Here is a 20730-nt window from a genome sequence, read left to right on the forward strand (position 1 = left end):
CAGCCCTCAAAGTCCTATTAAAACAAGAAACATCACAAACTGGAAGAAACATTTTTAAAAATAATACATAGGATATAAGATGTATTATCCAGCCCATATAAAGAGTTTCCAGTACTTAATAAGGAACAAGCCAACACTAATGGGCCAATGATTTAGACAGACTTTCACCAAAGACGACATGTGTATAAAGAATAATCATGGGCTGGAGAGATGGCTCAGTGGTTAAGAGCACCCTCTGCTCTTCCAGAGGTCCTGAGTTCAATTCCCAGCAACTACATGGTGGCTCACAACCATCTGTAATGGGATCCAATGCCCTTTTCTGGTGTGTCTGAAGACAGTGACAGTGCATTCACATACATAAAATGAATAAATCTTTAAAAAAAAAAAAAGAATAAGCACAAGAAAAGAAATTCAACATCATCAGTCATTAAGGAAATGCAAATAACTATGATAAACTATTACTACCTACCTATTGGAATGTCCATAACTTAAAATATGGGCTATATCAACTATGTGAAACAAAGGATTGTTATTTACTGCTGATAGAGGACTGAGTTAGCCAGAGCTAGGCTGACTCCATGACAGGCTGCACACTGACAGTTTGGGAGACTTAGTTAGGCCTAAGTTTCTATTTCCCAGAAATGAGAACCTGGATCCAGGAACCTATGATCAGCCAACCATAGCCACGGGCAGCCAATCCAAGAACACCTTGTCATCTAGCCTAAAGTAAGAATAGGTAGGTAGAATGAATAAGCAACTCCCTGGAAAGTTTCCAGAACCTAACCAGTTATAGAACCAGTCAGAATCCTAGAGATAGAGGTATCAATCAAGGTAAAAGGGCATGTACCCCTCCCTGGAATTTCCCTAATTGACAATAAAAGTTGGGCCTGTGAGTCCACCAGAGGTCTCCATTCCTGAAGGGGGAGAACCTTGCATGCAGAAAATTCAGCTGAATAAATACTCTCCTTTTGCATACTAATGGAGTCTGGGATCTTTCTTCAGACAGAGAGAGAAAGAGAGAGAGAGAGAGAGAGAGAGAGAGAGAGAGAGAGAGAGAGAGAGAATCACATAGTAAAATACTTGTGTTGCTCTTTGCCTAGTGGTGCTATTGAGAGGTCTGTCATGAGGGTACCAACTTCATGGATGGGTTAACCCATTGAGAAGTTTGTGAGGAATAGGCTAATAGAAGGTGGGACATGGTTGGAGAATGTGGAGAATGTCTTTGAAGAGTAAGCCCAGTCCCTAGCCCCTTCTTCTGCCTCTTTCTGCTTCCCAGTTGCCATTAGGTGAACATCTCTTATCTACTACATACATCCTCTCTGCCATGAAGCCCTGCCTCAGTGCAGGTCCAAAGCAATGATGCCAGCTGATCACTGACTGAAATTATGAGCTAAAATATTTCCTCATCTCAAATCACACTCATGACAAATGATATGACAGCTCCTCATCACTAAAAAGCACAGGCTTTGATACAATAAACAGTATGAGTGAAGTCTCAGATTAACTACTTATTCAAAAAAGTCAGGCCTGGGGCTAGGCCAGAAGCTCATTGGTTAAGGGCAGCTGATGCTCCTGTAGAGGACCTGAGCTCCATCCCCGCCCCCAGCCATGTCACTTAGCTCACAACTGTCTGCAACTCCAGATCCAAGGGACGTGACACCTTCTTCTGGCCTTGGAGTATACTCACATGTATATGCACACAGAGACAGGGATATAGAAATACTAAAAATAAATATTTTTAACCCAAAATATCCCTGATTCTATAAAATTCCATCTTTATAGGTTCAAGAAAACTAAAAGTAATTTTCGATATCAGAAAGTGGTTCAAACATTCCCTGGGGATAAAAACGAGGCCAAGAGGAGAGATCACCAAGGAGTGTAAACTTTGAGAGTGTTGAATATATTCACCACTGAAGTGGAAACTTCTGGTTTCTTTAGAAAGTTAGTTATATCAAATGATATTTTTCTGGGACACACAAGTGAAAGAATGCTTTGATATAGCAACACGTGAAAGGAGGCTTGATGAATGGGTATAAATGTGACCCCACAGACAGTGGGGGATGGGCACTGAACATTGGTTTGGTTTGCTCCATCTCACTATTCTTCCTTAACGACATACATGTATTGGTTCACCTTACATAGCATTGTTGATTTCAACTTGTGGTAATGCTGCCATTGAGAGAAACTTGCCAAAGCATTGCTCCTCAAGTTCCTGAGGCAGCTTGCTACTTCTGCGTCCTTGCCTCAGGTGGTTTTTTCAGGGTTGAACTGTAGCTGCTGGTTCCTGCCTTGTGTCTGCCGGCCTAGCGCACTGGTCTGCAGCTAAGTCGCATTTGGTGTTTGCTACGGGACTGAACTGCTGCTAAAGATCAAGCTCGCTGCCAAAGAACTGTTTGTTGCTGAACTGCTCCACATCCCCCACAGCCTAATAACTTTTCTCTCCCACTACCTCTGCTGGGTGGTGGGCTAGAGGAGAGGTTGAACCCTTATTAAAAGTAGGTTGCAAAAAAGTTATGCCTACACACCGCTTTTGTTATAATGGATGTTTTAATGACTGCATGAATATTTTAGAACCATAAAATTATTTAATTCAAATATTTACAATGTGTTTTGACTTAATTAGACCTAGAAAATCTGCTAACAACAAAACAAGACCAAGCTAAGACAAAAAAAAAAATCCTTACATTCATCCTATCCAGTTCCTGACGGTCCTTAGCGGGATTCTTCTGTAAGTGAGCAGCTCTACTCAGGGCCATTGCTCTTACCATGCCTATGCAGCAACTGGAGACAGACAGACAGACACACAGACAGACACACAGACACACAGAGACAGATGAGACAGTGGCAGTGAGCTCACATAAGCTCTGTACTGTGACTTGGAAAGTTGTAATTCCCAAAGGGTCACATGCTACAGACTTGGTCCTCTCCTCCCAAGATGACTCTATTGGGAGACATTGAACGCTGCAGTGGGGCGGCTAGTGGAGGCCTTTAGGTCTCTGCCCGTGGAGGTGTGCCCACAGAACCGACTGTGTTATCCCAGCCTCTTCCCATTTGCTTCTTTGCTATAAAATGAAGAAGTTGTTCTCTCACAGGCTCCTGAAGTGATGTTGTGCCTCCTGGCTTCAGGCTCATAGACTGGGATACTTCAACCTGGAAGCTAAAGCGAAACTTTTCCCTTTATAAATTAATTCTCTCAGGTATTTCATTATAGCAATGAGAAGGTGACTAATATTCCTAGCATGCTCCACTCATTACTGATCCTTTAAGTACTTAAAATCCAGACACCATTAACCATAATAATTTACCATAATAATCATAGCACTGCTTCCTTAGGACAGTGAGTTCTGCTTGCTAAATTTCTCACCCTCTGGCCTTCCTGACACATTCCTTTCACCTCTGAACATTGAGGTGAACTAAAGGGCAAATTCAGCTTGATTTTATGTGCTACTCCCCAAACTAAAAGTAAGACATGCAACTCTCAATTTAAAGCACAGGTTACAGTTTTCATGTCTGACCTTTGTTTGACGGGAATCTTCTAATTTTCCAAATCATCTAACTTTTCAGACTCTTGTTTTTGAAATAGTATTTCATGCAAGCCAAACTAATCTCGGCCCTGAGCTCCTGATTCTCCTGCATCACCATATCCAGATTTTTATTGTTGTCTTTGTGCTTCGGTTTGGCGTGGGCTTTGTTGTTGTTGTTGTTGTTGCTGCTGCTGCTGCTGCTGCTGCTGCTGCTGCTGCTACTGCTGGTGGTTTTTGTTGTTGTTATTGTTTGTTGGTTGGTTTGACCAGGTCCCTCTCCATATAGATCTAGCTGTCCTAGAACTCACTATTAGACCAGAGATCTGCCTCACCCTGCCTCCTGAGTACTGGAATTAAAGGTGTAAGCTACCCACCCAGCTCAGGTTTTTGCTTTTTTGTTTTTTCAAATAAAAGATAATATAAAAGATAATGGTTAGTATTTAGTGAAACACACACAGTTTATAAATTCAATTTTACATGGAACTAGAAGCATCTTGTTTTATTCTGCTCTCTCTCTTCATCCCTCCCCAACCCCGTGGGGGGGGGGGGTTAAGCCAGGGGTTGTCATCAGGAGCCTTCCACTATTGTGTTCTACTTTATCTTTTGAGGCAGTCTCTTACTCAGTGTGGAGCTTACTGTTTTGGCTATCCTGACTGGCCAGCAAGCTCCAGGGATCTGCTTATCTCTGCTTCTCCCAGCCTCCAGCTCTAGGGACAGACATAATGCTTGCCTCTTATGTAGGTGCTGGAGATAGCACTCCGGTGTTCACACTCACATGGCAAGCGCATTACCCACTGGGCCATCTTCTAGGCTCTAAGACTACAAACATCTTAATTGCTTTTCAGTACATATAAAAGTGCAAGACATATCTTATTTATGTAAGCAAACCAGTCTTTTTTTAAAAACCAACACTCAGCTCTGCAGCTGATAGCACACTTCCTATCCTTCCTCTGCCAAAACTGATTCCAAGAGAATCCTGTATTACCACTGGGCACAGTGTTGACACAAGTTGAAAAACCTAAACTAGGATTTTATTCTTTTTCTGAGACAGGAATTTTGTTACATAGCCAGCCTGGCCTTGAACTCACAACCCTCCTGCTTCAGTCTGGTTTGTTTTCTCACGGTCTTAACCCCTATTGTTGTTACTTTGATATCTGTCCTACCTTACATGTATTAACCATCAAATGGACAGCGATGCAGGAACCAGAAGGTGTCACCTGTGCAAGTAGCTGGAGTATTGTGCTAACCGCTTGGCCAGTGAAATTGCGTTTATCTCTAATTCTGCGACTCCTATTTCACACTCCTCAGCGATCTCTAAGTTGGGCTCCTTCATCTTTGGGAGAGTGTCTTGGTCAGTAAAATCAGGAAGCATTACGGTCAGCAAATTTACCATCCACCGGATCATAGCTATATGTAATTCATCCATCTGTGAAAATGATTACAATCCAAGCAGCCATTTTAAAACATTATATCACATTTAAATAATAAAAGCAGGAAGGGGGTTGGGAAAGATGTCTCAGCCTTTACAGCACTTATAAGCCAGAGATTTCAAACACATGTTAGGTGGGCATGCCTGCATGCCTGTAATTCCAGTCCTGGAAGGCAGAGGCAGGGGACCCCCAAAGCAAGTTGGCTAGCAAGACTAGCCATACAGGTCAGCCCTGAGTTTGGTTAGGAGACCTTGTCTCAATGAATAAGGTAGAAGAGCCACTGAGGAAGCTCTCTGACATGTCTCAGGCCTTCACAAGCATGCTCGCACGCACCTGCATACGTATACACACAACACGCACATACACATGAAAAGACAATTTTAAAAAAAATAGGAATGATTATACCCATGTCCAACTTTCAGCAACCCATAATTCTTAAAGAAATCTGATAGTTTCTTAGTTACTGTAATCCTATTTTTCTTTTCTCAACTATTGTGTGTTAAACTGTGTTTTGCTTCTGTATCTTGACCAAAGATTAGAGTTCAAGTTGCCAAATTGTGCCCCAAGGCATTTGAGTGCTTTACAAATAACTCAAAAGCACCCCGAGCCCCCAATCTTTAGTTGAAGGAAATAGTGATTGGACATCTGTTATGTGCAGTGTGAACTTGGCAGCCCACACTGTGTTGTCAAGGACAGCCCACCACCTTCATTCCACCTGCTCCCCAACTTCTCAGAGGTAAACGAGCTAGTAGCAGCTCTGTCACATCCAATGGCCTGGACTATACTGTCACTGAAATAACGTTTTTTGCTGACCTAAAGTGTCAGTCTGTCTCTCTGCCTCCCTATGAAGGCAACATAAACAGATGCTATTCTTTTCAGTTCAAAGTGATATGACCGAGGGGAAGTGGAGGATTCAAGGTTGTGCAATTATCATAGGTAGAGTTAAAGTTAGAACAAAAAGCAAAAGATTATCACTTATTCCCAGAATTTTTAACAAATAGACAATGAGTATCATCATCTTTGCACTAAAACCGATTGGCTGCCATTCTAACTCAGGATCTCAGGACAGAAGTTATCCTGAAGAGTTTTTGTTTTATGAACCAACTGCTCCAGCTTTACTGGTCTCTTTAAGGACAAGTGACTACCCAGTGACTCCCTGGTCCATACAAACACACACACACACACACACACACACACACACACAAACAAACAAACAAAGCAGGATGGATGGGAAGGCCTGAAACCACAGTATTCTGAAGATTATAAGAGGATCAGGAGTTAGAGGTCAACCTGGGCTACACAGTGAATTCAAGGCCAGCCTGAGCTACGTAACAAGACCCTGTCTCAAAATAATAGCAGTTAATTAACTCATTTTAAACAGGATACTTAACTTTCCTTTTCAGGATATGAGTGGCAGTTTGGTGTGTAGCTCATTGGCAGAGTGCGCCCTGGAGCATATAAGGTCCTGGTTTAGTTCCCAGCATGGAAAAACAAATCAGGAGGGAGTGAGGGGGGAGGGAAGGGGAGAGAAAGAAGAGAGAAAGAAGAGAGAGAGGAGATGTAATAACAGGTAAATGAAATACACCGAAGGGAGGCCATTTTATAAATCCACAGCTATTTGCAGCTCCATCTTGGTGTGAATCAATTGCTGAAAGTGATCATAGACCAACAGACCAGTGTTACTCATTGTGTGTGTGCGTGTGCGTGTGCGTGTGCGCGTGCGCGTGCGCGTGCGTGTGCGTGCGTGTGCGTGCATGTGTGTGTGTGTGTATGTGTGTGTGCGTGTGCATGTGCGTGTGCGTGTGCGTGTGTGTGTTGAGACAAGGTCTTACTTTGTAGACCAGGCTTTCCTGGAACTAAACCCTGTATGTAGGACAGGCTGGCTGCAAACTGACGGAGATCATCTTCCTTCCTTCCTTCCTGTCTTAAGTGCTGGTAGTCCAGGTGCACACCACCACACCCCCACTGGATTGCTTCTTTACATGTAAGCCTGAAAGTAAATTTCCAACCTGCTCCAGAATGAACTGGGAAGCTGTCTTAAAATATAGAAATACTACTCTGGCCACTGTTTTCAAGAACAACTAATGTGCAGTGAAGCTGGTGCAAAGTTTTAGTGGTCAATTAAAAAGAACCCACTGCATAATTTACAGACTCAAAAATGTGTGCCACCATGTAACGAATAAGCTAGTGATGAGTCTCACTTCAGATCTGTGTCTCTCTGTGAGCTACAGTTTCACATCATAAAAGTAAACTGAGCTTTGAAGAGACCTATAAGAGCTTTATGGGTGGACACCAGCCTGCATTTAAGAAGCAGGGCTGGAGGAACTGTTTGGTTACTTCCATATTTTGAACCATTTCAGTTATTTTAAAATACTTGCTTGTTTTTTTTTTAAATCTGTTGACTTTTGCATGCATTTTATAACATAGAAAACATCATAATTCTGACATGCATATTAGAAATAAGTTAGAAATAATTTCTTCCTCAATTTTTTTTTCTTATAGTTCTGACTGCACAAGCCTGAGGATGAGGTTAGCAACCCCAGGTAAAGCCTGGGGAAGCATATGGCCTGCCTGTGCCCCAGTGCTCAGAAGGTAGAAAGGGATCCTCAGGGCACACTGGCTAGCTAGCTAGACTGAATCTGTGCCTAAATCTGTGAGCCCTGGTTCTGTGAAAGAACCCTCTTCAGCAAATTAAGAGTAAGGAAAACACATAACATCAACTTGTAGCCTCCACACATAAGCTCACTCATACACCTGCAGACATGCATACACACAGGCATGCACACCACACGTACGGGCAAAAAATAAAAGTTTACCAACCAGTGTTTCAGACAGACAGATAGCACAGAGCTAATGGAACAAAGAGCAAAGGGAAACCAGCAGGAACTATTGGTGGGAAATGGGTTAGGAAGTGAAAGGCCTGGCTGTTGGTCAGAAAGACAGGCTTTCCAGAAGCATCTCCTTTCTCACACTCCCTCCGCTGTAGCTACACTACAGTGACACTGTGTTGATAAAGAAGAGTGTAAGGGCATTTCCAAGTGCTCCCACGTCGAAGAATGAATTCTAGACACAAAAGAAAACAAGTGTGGGGGGCCATGGATCTCAACAACGGCAAACCGAGCACTCTGTGGAGAGGCTTGCTGTAGCAACACCTTGAGATACTAACAGTTCTAGAATGTTCTTCCTCATGTCATAAGACAAATATTGAGTCCTATGATGGGATACCCACTCTGCTAAGCTTTTTTTTATTTTTCATTGAAAATCATTTGAATTATGACTACGATATAAGTTTCCATTTTGCTCTTCCCACCGCCTTGCTTCACTTGGACCTTGTTCTTCCTTGAAGAAAATCCCCAACCAAAGCAAAAATAGAATCCCTGAAAGCCATACAAATACATACGTGGCGAAGAAGTTCAACATGGCCATTGGTGATTTCATTGCCTAACTTCAAAATCCATTGTTGAATCATTTCATATATATGTACTTGGAGTGCCCTGCAGAAAGGAAGCAGGCAAAATAAACATAGGAGACTTGATCAGAGTATACAAGACACCAGCGGTGAGGTGAGAGGGGTTTGTTTAGTAGGACTCGGTAAGCACAGATACTGAGACGTTTTTAAGAACAGAGGCAAAAGTGACTCAAGGCCGTGAACTGCTTGATAGGCTGGTTAGTTTGAGGCAGCCTTCCTAACTCCTAGACAGCTGTCAGCTGGCACAATCCACTGGAAACAGCGGACATTCTACCTGCAATATTTCTCTCCACTATAAATGGGCATGCCCCTGCCACCACTCCTAGGCTAGGGGGACCGTTTTATATAATGCTATTTAATTTTAAAACCCTTTCAATGATTGGTTTCCAGCATGCAGTCAGCATGGTCTACTCCTCAATGAAAATGATGGGAATTAATTTTAAAACTATTGAAGGCTTCCAGAAATGATGTAGAAAGAAAAAAATGAAGAAAAAGTCAAAGAAACCATGGCTGTAAACAACCCAAGCTTATGGAAAACAATTAACACAGAAGGTTCAGCAGAGTCTCCAAGCAAAATAAAGACAGAGAGAGAGAGAGAGAGAGAGAGAGAGAGAGAGAGAGAGAGAGAGAGAGAGAAAGGAGAGAAAGAGAGAGAGAGAGAGAGAGAGAGAGAGAGACTGCATCACAAAGCAAGTCTCAATTCATTTAAAGGCAAAAATAACACAACTGAATGAAACTACAGTCAACAACTGGAAAGAAAGAGGAAACTCAAATCTGAAATGTAAATGACAAGTGGGTCAACAAATTAGTTCAAGACTAATCATCAAATGCTTTGAGTTAATGCAAATGAAGAGACACCATTCTGTAACTCATAAGTCGTTAGAGGGAAGTTCATGACTTCAAATATTAAGAAACAGCAAGGGTTTCAAATTTATGACTTATCAGTTCACCTTAAGACTATGTCCCTGAGTGGCAGACAGGATACTTGCCCAATATGTACAAGGCTGTGGCAGGGAGGGGAATGCAGCACTAAAAACTAATACAATAAAAAGCAAAATGAAGGAAATAATGATAAATGTAATAGAAATCAATGCCACAGAGCACAAAAGGTCTCGAGAAATCAATTAAACCAGAAGGTGGTTCTTGGGAAAGGATGTCTTAGTTAGAGTCTCTCCTGCTGTAATGGAACAGCATGACCAACAGTGGGTGGGGCTGAGAGATTCTTTCAGTTTACAGTTGTAATCCATCCTTTAGGGAAGTCAGGGCAGGAATTCAAGGCAGGAGTCTGGAGACAGGAACTGCAGCAACAGCTATGAAGGAAGGCCGCCCACGGGCTTGCACCCTGGGTCACCCATATCAATCATTAATGGAGAAAATGCCCTGTGGACTTGCTAGAGGTCAATCTTACAAAGGTATTTTCTCAGTTGAGAGGCCTTCTTCCCAAACGGCTCTAGTTTGTGTTGAGTGGAGCTACAACTGTAAGCTGAAGGAACCCTCTGCCTCAAGTTGTTGTTGGTCATGATATTTTACTATAGCAAGAGAAACCCTAACTAACACATCCTTTTCAAAGAAACACCTTCTGATGTAAAACTAACCAACACAAGAAACACTTAGCTACAGTTACCAAGAAAAGCAGAGGCAAGGTCCAAGGACAATATTCTGAAAGGACAAAGGGGATATTGGTGCTGGCTTGGGGGGATACGGCTGTAACTTGGATGTGGTTTGAATGTGTCCCCAAGTGGTCACTGTGTTAGAAGCTTGTTCTCTGTGCAGTAATATTAAAGGGCAACAGAACCTGGGGCTGAAGAGATGACTCTATTGTTGCTTCCTGCTCTCCCTGGGGACCCAGGTTCAATTCCCAGCACCCACATCATGGTTCACAACCATCTGTAAGTCCAGTCCGATGACATCTGATGCATTCTTCTGAACTCCATAAGCACCAGGCACCCAGATATACATGTGGGCAAAACAGTCATACACATAAAATTAAAATAAAATATTTTTAAAAAGTAGTAGAACCTTTGAGATTTAGATATGCAGGCAGGGTCTGTTAGAGCCTTCAAGGAATGTACTGAAAAAAAATGTTTAATAGTCATTAGAAGAGATGGCTGGTGTCTGGCATTTCTAGATTTGATAGCAAAGTAAAATTGAGAACTTTACAAATCAGGCAAGAAATACCAAAAAATGTTGAGGAGTGCTAGCCTGGATGTGGAAACACAACTCAATATAAACTCAGAGAATCTGCACAGTGCTTCCAGCAACAGTCACTTTAGAGAAAAGCAGAGAGAGAATCCAGCAGGGGATACTTAAGGGGTACATGCAGAAAGAGATGTCAGAATTCTGTAGGGCCGCTACAGCTATGGAATGCCATTTCAAAAAGCCTTCTGCTGAGCTGGCATCCTGCAGCCTGGGGCCCACTGTGAACCGCCCTCTCTGGAAATTCAGAGCAAATAATTTGGGAGTATGTGATGGATCCAGGACAGCAAGAGACTGCAAGGTGGAGAAGAATCTTTCTTTGAATTGGTAATTGGCAAAGGGGAAACAGAGCCAGAGCGCCAGAGCCTGAGAGCCTGAGAGCCTGAGAGCCTGAGAGCCTGAGAGCCTGAGAGCCTGAGAGCCTGAGAGCCTGAGCCTGCAGAACTTCAGCACAGATTAGAACCAAGATGGCTGACACAAGGGCAAGTCACTTACAACAGGTCTCCTGAAAGACATCCCAGAGGTGTCTTCTGGGACACCTGAGACTAGATCTGTAAAGTGCCACACACTGACCAGACATGTCTGTAATCTTATCTCCCAAAAGAAAGTGCCCAGGTGAGAAGAGGGTCATTCAGAGGCACAACAGGCTTCTGGTGACCTGGGAAGGATAATCAAGAGGCTCAGACAGGAAACTGAACCCAGCAGACCTCAAGCAGGCCAAAATGCTTTCTGTTGAAGCCTACTCCCCCAGCATAGCTGTAGCCATTTTATTCTGTGCCTGCCAGTCATTTCATATTGTTACTGACATGGAAAAATAGCTTGGCTCAGAGCAGGGTCAAGCTGACCACATACCCTGTTATGTTCTGAGGTTTGTTAATGGTAAGAAACTCCACTACCATAGGCTCCACTTAGGACCAATCAGAATAAAGGTCAGTTAGAACTGTTTTGTCTACCTAGCCAAAATAGCTTGAGTCACAGCCAACTACTGGGTAGTGCTTCCTGAACCTGCACTGGAGCTCACTGTAGTATTTGCCTATATAAACTGGCCCTGAGAAATATTCAGGGTCACAGGTTAGCTGCCAAGTCTAGACTACATCCATGATCAATTAGTCTTGGGGTGCATATCCAATAAATCAGCTCTGTTTAACTGAAATCGGTGTCTGAGTGGTTTGTATGGAGATTCCCAGACCTCAACACTTTCCCAGTGTGTACACTCACCTAGCTTTCTCCCCTCCACTTATCCCCTCACTCTCAGCTGAGCAAGACAACTCCTTGCACCCCCTATTGTGGTTTGAATAAGAATGGCCCCTGCAGGCTCCTATATTTTAATGCTAAATCAGCAGGGAGTAAAAAGATTGGGAGGTGTGGCCTTGTTGGAGGAAGTGTGTCTCTGGGGCTGGGCTTTGAGGTTTCAAAAGCCTATGCCAACCCTGGGGTTTCCCTCTCTGCCTGCGGGTCAGGATGCAGCTCTCAACTACGACAGTGCCATGTCTGCCTGCACACTGCCATGCTTCCCACCATGATGACAATGAACTAAACCTCAGAAACTGTAACCCAGCCACAATCAAATGCTTCCTTTGTAAGAGCTGTCTTGGTCATGGTGTCTCTTCACAGCAGTAGAACAGTGATTCAGACCCTTACCATTCTTTTTCATCTTCCTCTCCCAGAGAACAGAGGCTGTCTGGTCTGCAGCACCTGTGTCTCATCCATCTCCAATCTGGGAATATCTGATTACCTCTGTACATCTCTTTTGTCAACCAACCCTCAGACAAAATGGCCTCATGCTCCTCCTTTGCCCTACTGTTCTCTATGTCTCCTTCTCTACCTTTCTGTCTCTCCAAAAATAACTACTAGTGTTAACCTGAGGGTTTTTCCCTTTCCTTTTTCCTTCCCATTCCCAAATACAGTAACTAATATTAGTCAATGCACACAATACTATCACAATACCTCCTCCTAAAGGAGTGTCTTAGTTAGGGTTTGCATTGCTGTGAACAGACGCCATGACCAAGGCAAGTCTTATAAGGACAACATTTACTTGGGACTGGCTTACAGGTTCAGCGGTTCAGTCCATTATCACAAGGTGGGAGCATGGCAGCGTCCAGGCAGGCACAGGGCAGGAGTAGCTGAGAGTTCTACATCTTCATCTGAAGGCTGCTAGAAAACTGGTTTCCAGGCAGCTTGGTGGAGGATCTTAAAGCCCACACCCACAGTGACACACCTACTCCAACAAGGCCACACCCATCCCAACAGGGCCACACCTCCAAAGAGTGCCACTCCCTGGGCATATTCAAACCACCATATTGAGGCACTTACAAGATATTTTTTTAATACTATTGTATTTGGATAGTGGGTATTTGTATTTGACTGATCATTTTTGCAGACAGTATTTTTTTCATGTGAAGTGTTTATAAGGGAGAAATGCAAAGAGATGGAAAGCTATTAGTGGTTGGTTAAGGATACAGGTGGGGGAAGGGATATCGCCTAAATAGGTTGTATTGTTTGTCTATGTTTGTTTGGCTTTTTTTCCCCCTCAAAGTTTTGAAAGCTTAGCTTTTTGCATGGTCATGAAACCTTTAAGGGATAGGGCCTACTAGAAAGTGATTGAGTTACTGGGGTGCTCTCAGGAGACTGTGGGCAATTCCTATAAGAGGGAGTTGCTGGAAAAGAACCAGCTGGATCCCTCTGGCTTTCCAGGTGATAACCCTCCTTCGAACATGCCACGATGTCATTTGTTATAGAGTCAGCGCCATGCTGTTAAAGACTTTCAGCTTCCAGACTGTAAACAAAACCTCTTCTGAATAAGCAGTCCAGCTGCTGCTAACTCATGAGACTTACAGGAAGCTTTCCACTATACCATTCAAAGCTTCTTTTTGAGAAGAATGAAAGGAATGTTTTAAAGTTGACTACAGTTGCCCTCGTTCATAAGTACACTGAAACATTATATTAGGGCTTCAGCAACATCCACCCAAGGAGAAAAGCCTGGGAACTTACGAGCCAGAATCCATCTCCATGCCCTGTGGAACCGAACCAATAATGTTTAACAGTGCTTCCAGCTGAAACTTCATTTCATTAATCTTTTCATCAATTTCAAGCCACTCGTCAAGGGGTATTTTAGAATATTCTAGGAAGTTTTCTAACTTGAAAACACACATGTCTAAAGAAATGACCAAGTTTGGAAGAACTTTGGAGATACCTAGGAAAGTGGAGAGAAAAAAATATTAGCAAACTCTTTGTGATACCATTGTTTCATTATAATGAAACAATGAGAGTATATAATCTAGGTGAGGAGAGACCTTCTCTTGTCTATCATCTACCAGAGAACCTCGAGAGACACACAAAACACCCAAGGACCAAGTTTTCAGCACAAAGATGTATTTGCCCCAGAGGGACAAAGGGTAGGGAATTAGAGACAAAAAACAGGAGACAGAGGGTGAGGGCAAGGGAGAAAAGGAACAAGGAGGGGGAGGGATTTTGGAGGGGAGCACAACAAAGTATTGCCTCTAGATAGAGAGGAGACAGATGTGGTACATAAGAAAATGGCAGTTTATAAAGGTTAAAAGGGAAACCCAGTGTTAGAATGGGGTGTTCATTTTAAGTGGGCGTGTTAATCAGATGAGCGAAAGGGAGCTTTTGATTGCTGGACTTCAATACTTTGATAGCTGGACCTTGGTAGTCAGCCTCAAGAGGAGGAAGTGGACAAATAAGGGAATAGACTTTGAGGGCTAGCTTTAGGAATGCAATCTAAAGGGTTAGCAAGGCAGAGGGAATGGAGGAAGGGTAAGGCCTGTCACAGCCACATTTGCCTAGTTTAAGATACTAGAGCCCTTCAATTTCTAAATAAATAGCAAATAAACTCTGTACAGTAAAACGATGAAGACTTCTCAAGTCAGTTTGAACATTCCTGGCTTCTTACTGATTCACTGGGGAATGTATCCAGTGGGATGAAGGTTTGGTGAGTTCATATTCTAGCTTTCTTGTTTTCTCCATGGAGAATCCCAGCCAAAAATGACTGGCTAGAGTCTTCTCTCTGAAGAGAACAGCAATGATAGGCAACTTCGCTCTGGGATAGTTAATGACAGGTGAGAGCAGACAGGGTCTGAATCCACTTCTGGGTCAGCAAACTAGTTTTTGTAAAGTCCACAGTTTCTAGCCATGGCAACCAACTACACCGCAAAGTCCCCTGAAGACCAGAACCTGGATCCTACTGTTAACCTAGTAGATTACTTCACTGTGAGATCACAGAAAAATACCTTCTCTGTGTCTGATATTGGTTTTAAGTGAAAGCACTGCCTTCTTAGAGCTACACAGAGAAGTAACCACAAGCCAGCTTTTTATTGCATTCTTGATGGAAACATTTGCACCCCATTCATCAGTGAATCTACTAAGAAGCAGATAGTCGGGCTAGAGAGATGGCTCAGAGGTTAAGAGCACTGTCTGCTCTTCCAGAAGGTCATGAGTTCAATTCCCAACAACCACATGGTGGCTCACAACCATCTGTAATGGGGTCCAGTGCCCTCTTCTGCTGTGTCTAAAAAAAAATGACAGTGAATTCACATGCGTAAAATAAATAATAAAATAATCTTTTAAAAGGAGGAGGAAGTGGAGGAGGAGGTGATCTGGTAAACACACGGCTTCCACTGAACCCCTAAAACACCACATAGAATATGGTGGATTCGGATTACAGATAGGTTCATCTTTGCAGTGACTAGAGACAGGCTTTATTTCAACTCAGTCTCTGTTTAAATTAAAGTAGTCTTTAGCCCCAAATGGCCTGCTATGGGGAAGGGGTGCTATAACACTCAAGAACAACTTAAAATTGGTACCAGAGTCTCAGATCATCTCTAGAACTTCCCAGATACATAGTGTCAGTATTTAGTCAGAATACAGCTCACAAAAAGAACTGGCTCAAAACTATGACAAAAACAGAAGTGATTTTGAGAGACCTAAAGAAATAGAGAAATAGATGTGGCCCAATTATCACAGTTTTAAATCTTAATAGTTATTAAACATTTGAAGTTCTTAGGGGTTAAGGATGAGGATTGTTGGCAGAGCAGCTGCCTAGCACGTACAAGGTTCTGTTTGACCCTTAGCACTGGGAATAAAAAGACCGGTATTATTAAATGATAAAATGGAAAATTTTAGTAAAGAACTAGAAACTCTTAAAAGTTTATAAACCCAAGGACTGAAAATAAAAGCAATAAATTGAAATGAAGACAAAGGACCTTTAAACAGAAGAAAAAGCAGAGTGGCATACACTTCCAGTGCTCACAGTGGGGAGAGAGAAGCTCTCAGTTAGAGGCCACCTGGCAAACCCCCCTCCCCCCCCCATCAACAAATCCAGGGCTACAGAGTAAAACTCAGTCTCAAAAAACAAAAAAACAAACAAAACAAAACAAAAACAAAAACAAACAAACAAACAAACAAAAAAAAAAACGTCAACTAGGAGAAATCTGCAGCAATCACTACCGTAAGAAATATTAAAGAGGGGAAACAGAAAAGGAGGACACATAAATACAGGAAGTAGCTACATGACAAGGAAGGTCTTTTTCCAAATACACAAAGGGAAAAGCTAGTTACTATTCAATCACAGACTAAAGTCATAAAGAAATAACCAGCACTGGGTGTGGTGATACATATTTTATCCCAATAGGAGGATCTCTAAGTTTAAAGCCAGCCTGGTCTACATATTGGTTTTTAGGACAGCCAAGCCTACTTAATTAAAAAAGAAAAAAAAAAAAAAAAAGGAAAAAAAGAAGATGAGGAGGAGGATGAGGAGGAGGAGGAGGAAAGAGACCTGCACACACAGACATGCCAATGGGGCAGTCTGATGGAGGCAATTCCTCAGCTGAGGCTCCGTCTTCCCAGATGACTACAGCTTGTGTCAAGTTAATAAAAAGCCAACCAGTGCAGGATAGCTACTTTTAAAAAGACAGGAAATGGCGGGTGTTAGCAACGATGTTGCTTGGTGGGGGCCTTGCCCTAGCAATGTGGCAGGCAATCTCTTGAAGTGAAAAATGGAACTGCCATGTGATCCAAGCAAGCAATCACATATCTAGGTATACATTGAAAACAAAACCAAAAGCATTTGGGTATTCATCTCCATGTAGCATTGTTCATGACAGCCAGGTGACCTTGATGTCTTCCTCTGAGAGAAATGAATTTATACCCTGTTATTCAGTCTTAGAAAGAAAACCCCAGTGCATTCTGCAGCATGGATGAACTTTAAGGACCATGAACTAAGTAAAATACACACACACACACACACACACACACACACACACACACACTGAGCTATCTTCCCCTATACCTTAAGACATCGGTTCTCAATCTGTAAGTCATGACCCCTTGGGGGCTGGATGACCCTTTCACAGGGGTCTCCTAAGACCATCAGAAAACATTGATATTTATATTACAATTCATAGCTAACAAAATTACAGTTACGAAGTAGCACTGAAATAATATTTTTAAAGATTTATTTATTTACTTTATGCATGTGAGTACACTGTCAATGTCTTCAGACACACAAGAAGAGGGCATCAGATCTCACCATAGATGGTTATGAGCCACCATGTGGTTGCTGGGAATTGAACTCAAGACGTCTGGAAGAGCAGCCAGTGCTCTTAACCACTGAGCCATCACTCCAGCCCCCACAACTGAAATAATTTTATGGTTGGGGGTCACCACAACGTGAGCAACTGGATTAAAGGATTATAGCATTAGGAAGGTTGAGAAACACTACCTTAAGGTATCAAGGACAGTCAGATTCCTAGCAACAGAGTGGAGCTGTGGCTGCCAGAAACTAGGGAGGAGAGGGAGATGAAGAGTTGTCTAATGGATAGAGTCTCACTTTCAAGAGAAAAAAGTCCTGGAGATCTGCTTCTGTCCTTTACCACTCTGATTCCTGGGCTGAGGTCTTACAGTGTTTATGCATCCTAATTTAAATGACAATAATTTTGTAAGATATTTTGAAGTCAGGTAATATAATGACTCCTGCTTTAAAGGTTTTGCTTGGGACTACCTTGTTTATTTAGAGTTTTATTTTATTATTGTTGTTCCATATACATTTTAGGCTTTTTAAAAATACTTTTTTAGATAATGTTATTAATATTTCCACACACTGACCTTGTGAATCACTTTGAGTAACATGGATTTAAAAAAAAAAAAATTGATTCTTCTTGTCCATGAACATGGGATGCATTTCCATTTCTTTATATTCACTTATTCACTTTAATTTTTATCTATGAACATGGGATGTGTCTCCATTTATTTTTTTTTGTTGTTTTTGTTTGTTTGTTTGTTTGTTTGTTTTTGTTTTTCAAGACAGGGTTTCTCTGTGTAGTCTTGGCTGTCCTGGAACTCACTGTGTAGACCAGGCTGGCCTCGAACTCAGAAATCCACCTGCCTCTGCCTCCCAAGTGCTGGGATTAAAGGCGTGCGCCACCACTGCCCGGCATATCTCCATTTCTTTATGTCTTCTTTAATTTCCTTCATCAAAATCTAGTGGTTTTCAATTTTGATCTTTTATTTCTGGTTAAATGTACTCACGAGTATTTTTTTTCTTACTTTTTATAGTACCTAGAAATTGAGTTACTGTTTGATTCAGTACTGAGCTGCAGCAGTGTTACTAATTTTATGCTGCTTTTGTGTCCTGAAGCTGTTATCTCTATTAGTTTTGTGGTAGAGTCCTTGGGGGTGCTCTCTTTATAAGCTCATGTGGTGTTTGCATATGATTGGCCCACGAAGTAACACTGTTAGTATGAGAACAAAATTTGAAAGCAGCATCGTAACAATAACAAAAATTCATGGTCAGCAAAGACCACCAACAATTTGTTAAATATAGTCATAATAAAAATATTAAGCCCCTGCAGGGACAGGGTGACCCAAATGAAAAGGCATGCTAAGACGTGCCCAGACAAGCCCAAGTGAGTAATGGGCCATCTGGTGTTTACTTTTCTCTCCCCCTTTCTGAGAAGTCCAAGGTTTCATGGTCAAAATAACTAGTCATCTGCCAGCTCGCACGTAGCCACTTCTGCAAGTTGCTGATGTTTGAAATATCCAATCATATGTAAGCGCACCAAATTTTCCCACTCCCCCCAACCCCTACCCATAAATATCCCAAATTTCCTGGGTTCTGGGTCAGAACCTCTATCTCCTGCGTGAGATATGTTCCGGCCCGAGGGCCCTCGCTATTAAACCTCCTCTGCAATTGCATCAAGAAGGTCTCTCGTGTGTCCTTGGGGGGTGCAGGTCCGGACTTGAGTGAGGGTCCCCTTGCAGGGGTCTTTCATTAGGAAGTGTTGCCTTGTTGGAATAGGTGTGGCCTTGTTGGAGAAAGTATGTCATTGTGGAGGTAAGCTTTGAGACCCTCTCCCCAGCTGCCTGGAAGAGAACCAGAAGACAGCCCTCTCCTAACTGCCTTTGGATGAATATGTAGAACCCTCAGCTCTCCTAGCATCATGGCTGCCTAGACACTGCCATGCTTCCTGCCTTGAGGATATTGGACTGAACCTCTGAACTCTGTAAGCCAGTGCCAATTAAGTGCTGTCCTTTATGAGAGTTACCTTGGTCATGGTGTCTGTTCACAGCAATGAAAACCCTAAGACAGATCATGTTACCAGCAACCAGTGACAATTGAGTTCCTCTCTTTCTAGTCTAAATGCATCGATCTCCTTCTTTAACTTACTTCTCTAGCTAGGCTTCCAGCACTGTGTTGGGTTGAAGTGAGCATCACTGTGTGCTACAGGTCTTAAGAAAACCTCAGCTGTCCGTCTCAATACAATATCAATGGTTTGTTGCAGGGTATTTGATCACACCAGACCAGAGACTGTGTTGTTTACTGGGAAAACCTGTTTCTAGTTGTCATGTGACTAAACCCTAGCACACGCTTTTAATCCAAGAGCTCTCTGTCTGAAAACTGTTAACAGGATTAAATAAAGTCAACCATAGGTTAAGAGGTGGCATAAGCAACCAGTTGACAGAGAATGAACATAGGAAAAAAATCACAGAGGGTGAGAGGAAGCCAGGAGGACAGACAGGCACACAGGAAGTAGATGGGAAGGACATTCAGTTTGAAATATTTTTGAGATGATGTGGAGAAGAAGAACTTGCTTTGGGGACATTGGCAGAGGAGCAAGGTCAGCTGGGTGCTTTCTCTGCCTCTCTGAGCTAGCAGTTTCTCACCCCAGCATCTGGCTCCTAAGTCTTTATTGGTAAAATCAAACATTTGAGATTTTGTTTAAAACAGTAATTGTTGGCTTTATAACATAGCCTGTATTATTTAAACATATGCCTTCTGTTTTTATGAGGAATTATCAAGTGCCTTTTCTGCATATGCTGAGATGGTCGCAGGCTTTTGCCCTCCATTCTGTTGATGTGGTAGGTTTATTTGTGCATGTTGAGCCACCTTTGCTCAGGATGAATTGCACTTGATCATGTTGAGTCATTCTTGTATATAGCCCAGGCTAGCCCTAAACCTCTGGGCTCAAACAATATTTCTATATCCCCTTCCCAAGGGACTACAGGCATGTATCAGTGAGTCTGAAAGTGGAGAATAGCCTTGGATGCACTGGCACACAACAACTTCCTGAACAGAGCGCCAGTCATGCAGGCACTAAGATCAACAATTGATAAATGGAACCTCATGAAACCAAAAAGCTTCTGTAAGGCAAAGGGCATCATCAAAAAGACAAAATGGCAACATACAGAATGGGAAAAGATGTTCACCAACTCCACATCTGACATAGGGCTGATATGCAAAATATATAAAGAACTCAAGAAATTAGACATCAACAAATCAAATAATCCAGTTGAAAATGGAGTACAGATCTAAGCAGAGAATCCTTGACAGAGGAGTCTCTAACAGCTGAGAAACACTTAAAAGAAAATGTTCAACATCCTTAGCCATCATGGAAACGCAAATCAAAATGACTCTGAGATTTCATCTTACGTCTGTCAGAATGGCTAAGATCAAAAACTCCAGTGACAGCTCATGCTGGTGAGGATGTGGAGCAGGGGGACACTCTTCCATTGCTGGTGGGAGTGCAAACTTATACAGGCACTTTAGAAATCACTATGGAAATTTCTCAGAAATTTTGGATTAATCTACCTCAGG

The 20730-nt window shown here is 42.4% G+C and overlaps 1 protein-coding gene across 3 annotated transcripts in view; it reads right to left on the reverse strand.

Moving 5' to 3' along the window:
- The window catches only part of Axdnd1 (axonemal dynein light chain domain containing 1), an 84430-nt gene that overhangs the window by 16653 nt on the left and 47047 nt on the right, over nucleotides 1-20730 (reverse strand). For 2 of the 3 annotated variants that reach the window (XM_076941393.1, XM_076941395.1), the window contains exons 17-20: nucleotides 13611-13812; nucleotides 8355-8448; nucleotides 4742-4950; nucleotides 2685-2781 (exon numbers count right to left, since the gene is read on the reverse strand). In XM_076941393.1, the coding sequence (XP_076797508.1) occupies nucleotides 2685-2781; nucleotides 4742-4950; nucleotides 8355-8448; nucleotides 13611-13812 (602 nt within the window). The remainder of the gene's footprint in view (nucleotides 1-2684; nucleotides 2782-4741; nucleotides 4951-8354; nucleotides 8449-13610; nucleotides 13813-20730) is intronic. The other variant, XM_076941396.1, reaches the window with a different exon arrangement.

This window comes from Arvicanthis niloticus, chromosome 10, assembly GCF_011762505.2.
Source record: "Arvicanthis niloticus isolate mArvNil1 chromosome 10, mArvNil1.pat.X, whole genome shotgun sequence".
Taxonomy (NCBI): Eukaryota; Metazoa; Chordata; class Mammalia; order Rodentia; family Muridae; genus Arvicanthis; species Arvicanthis niloticus.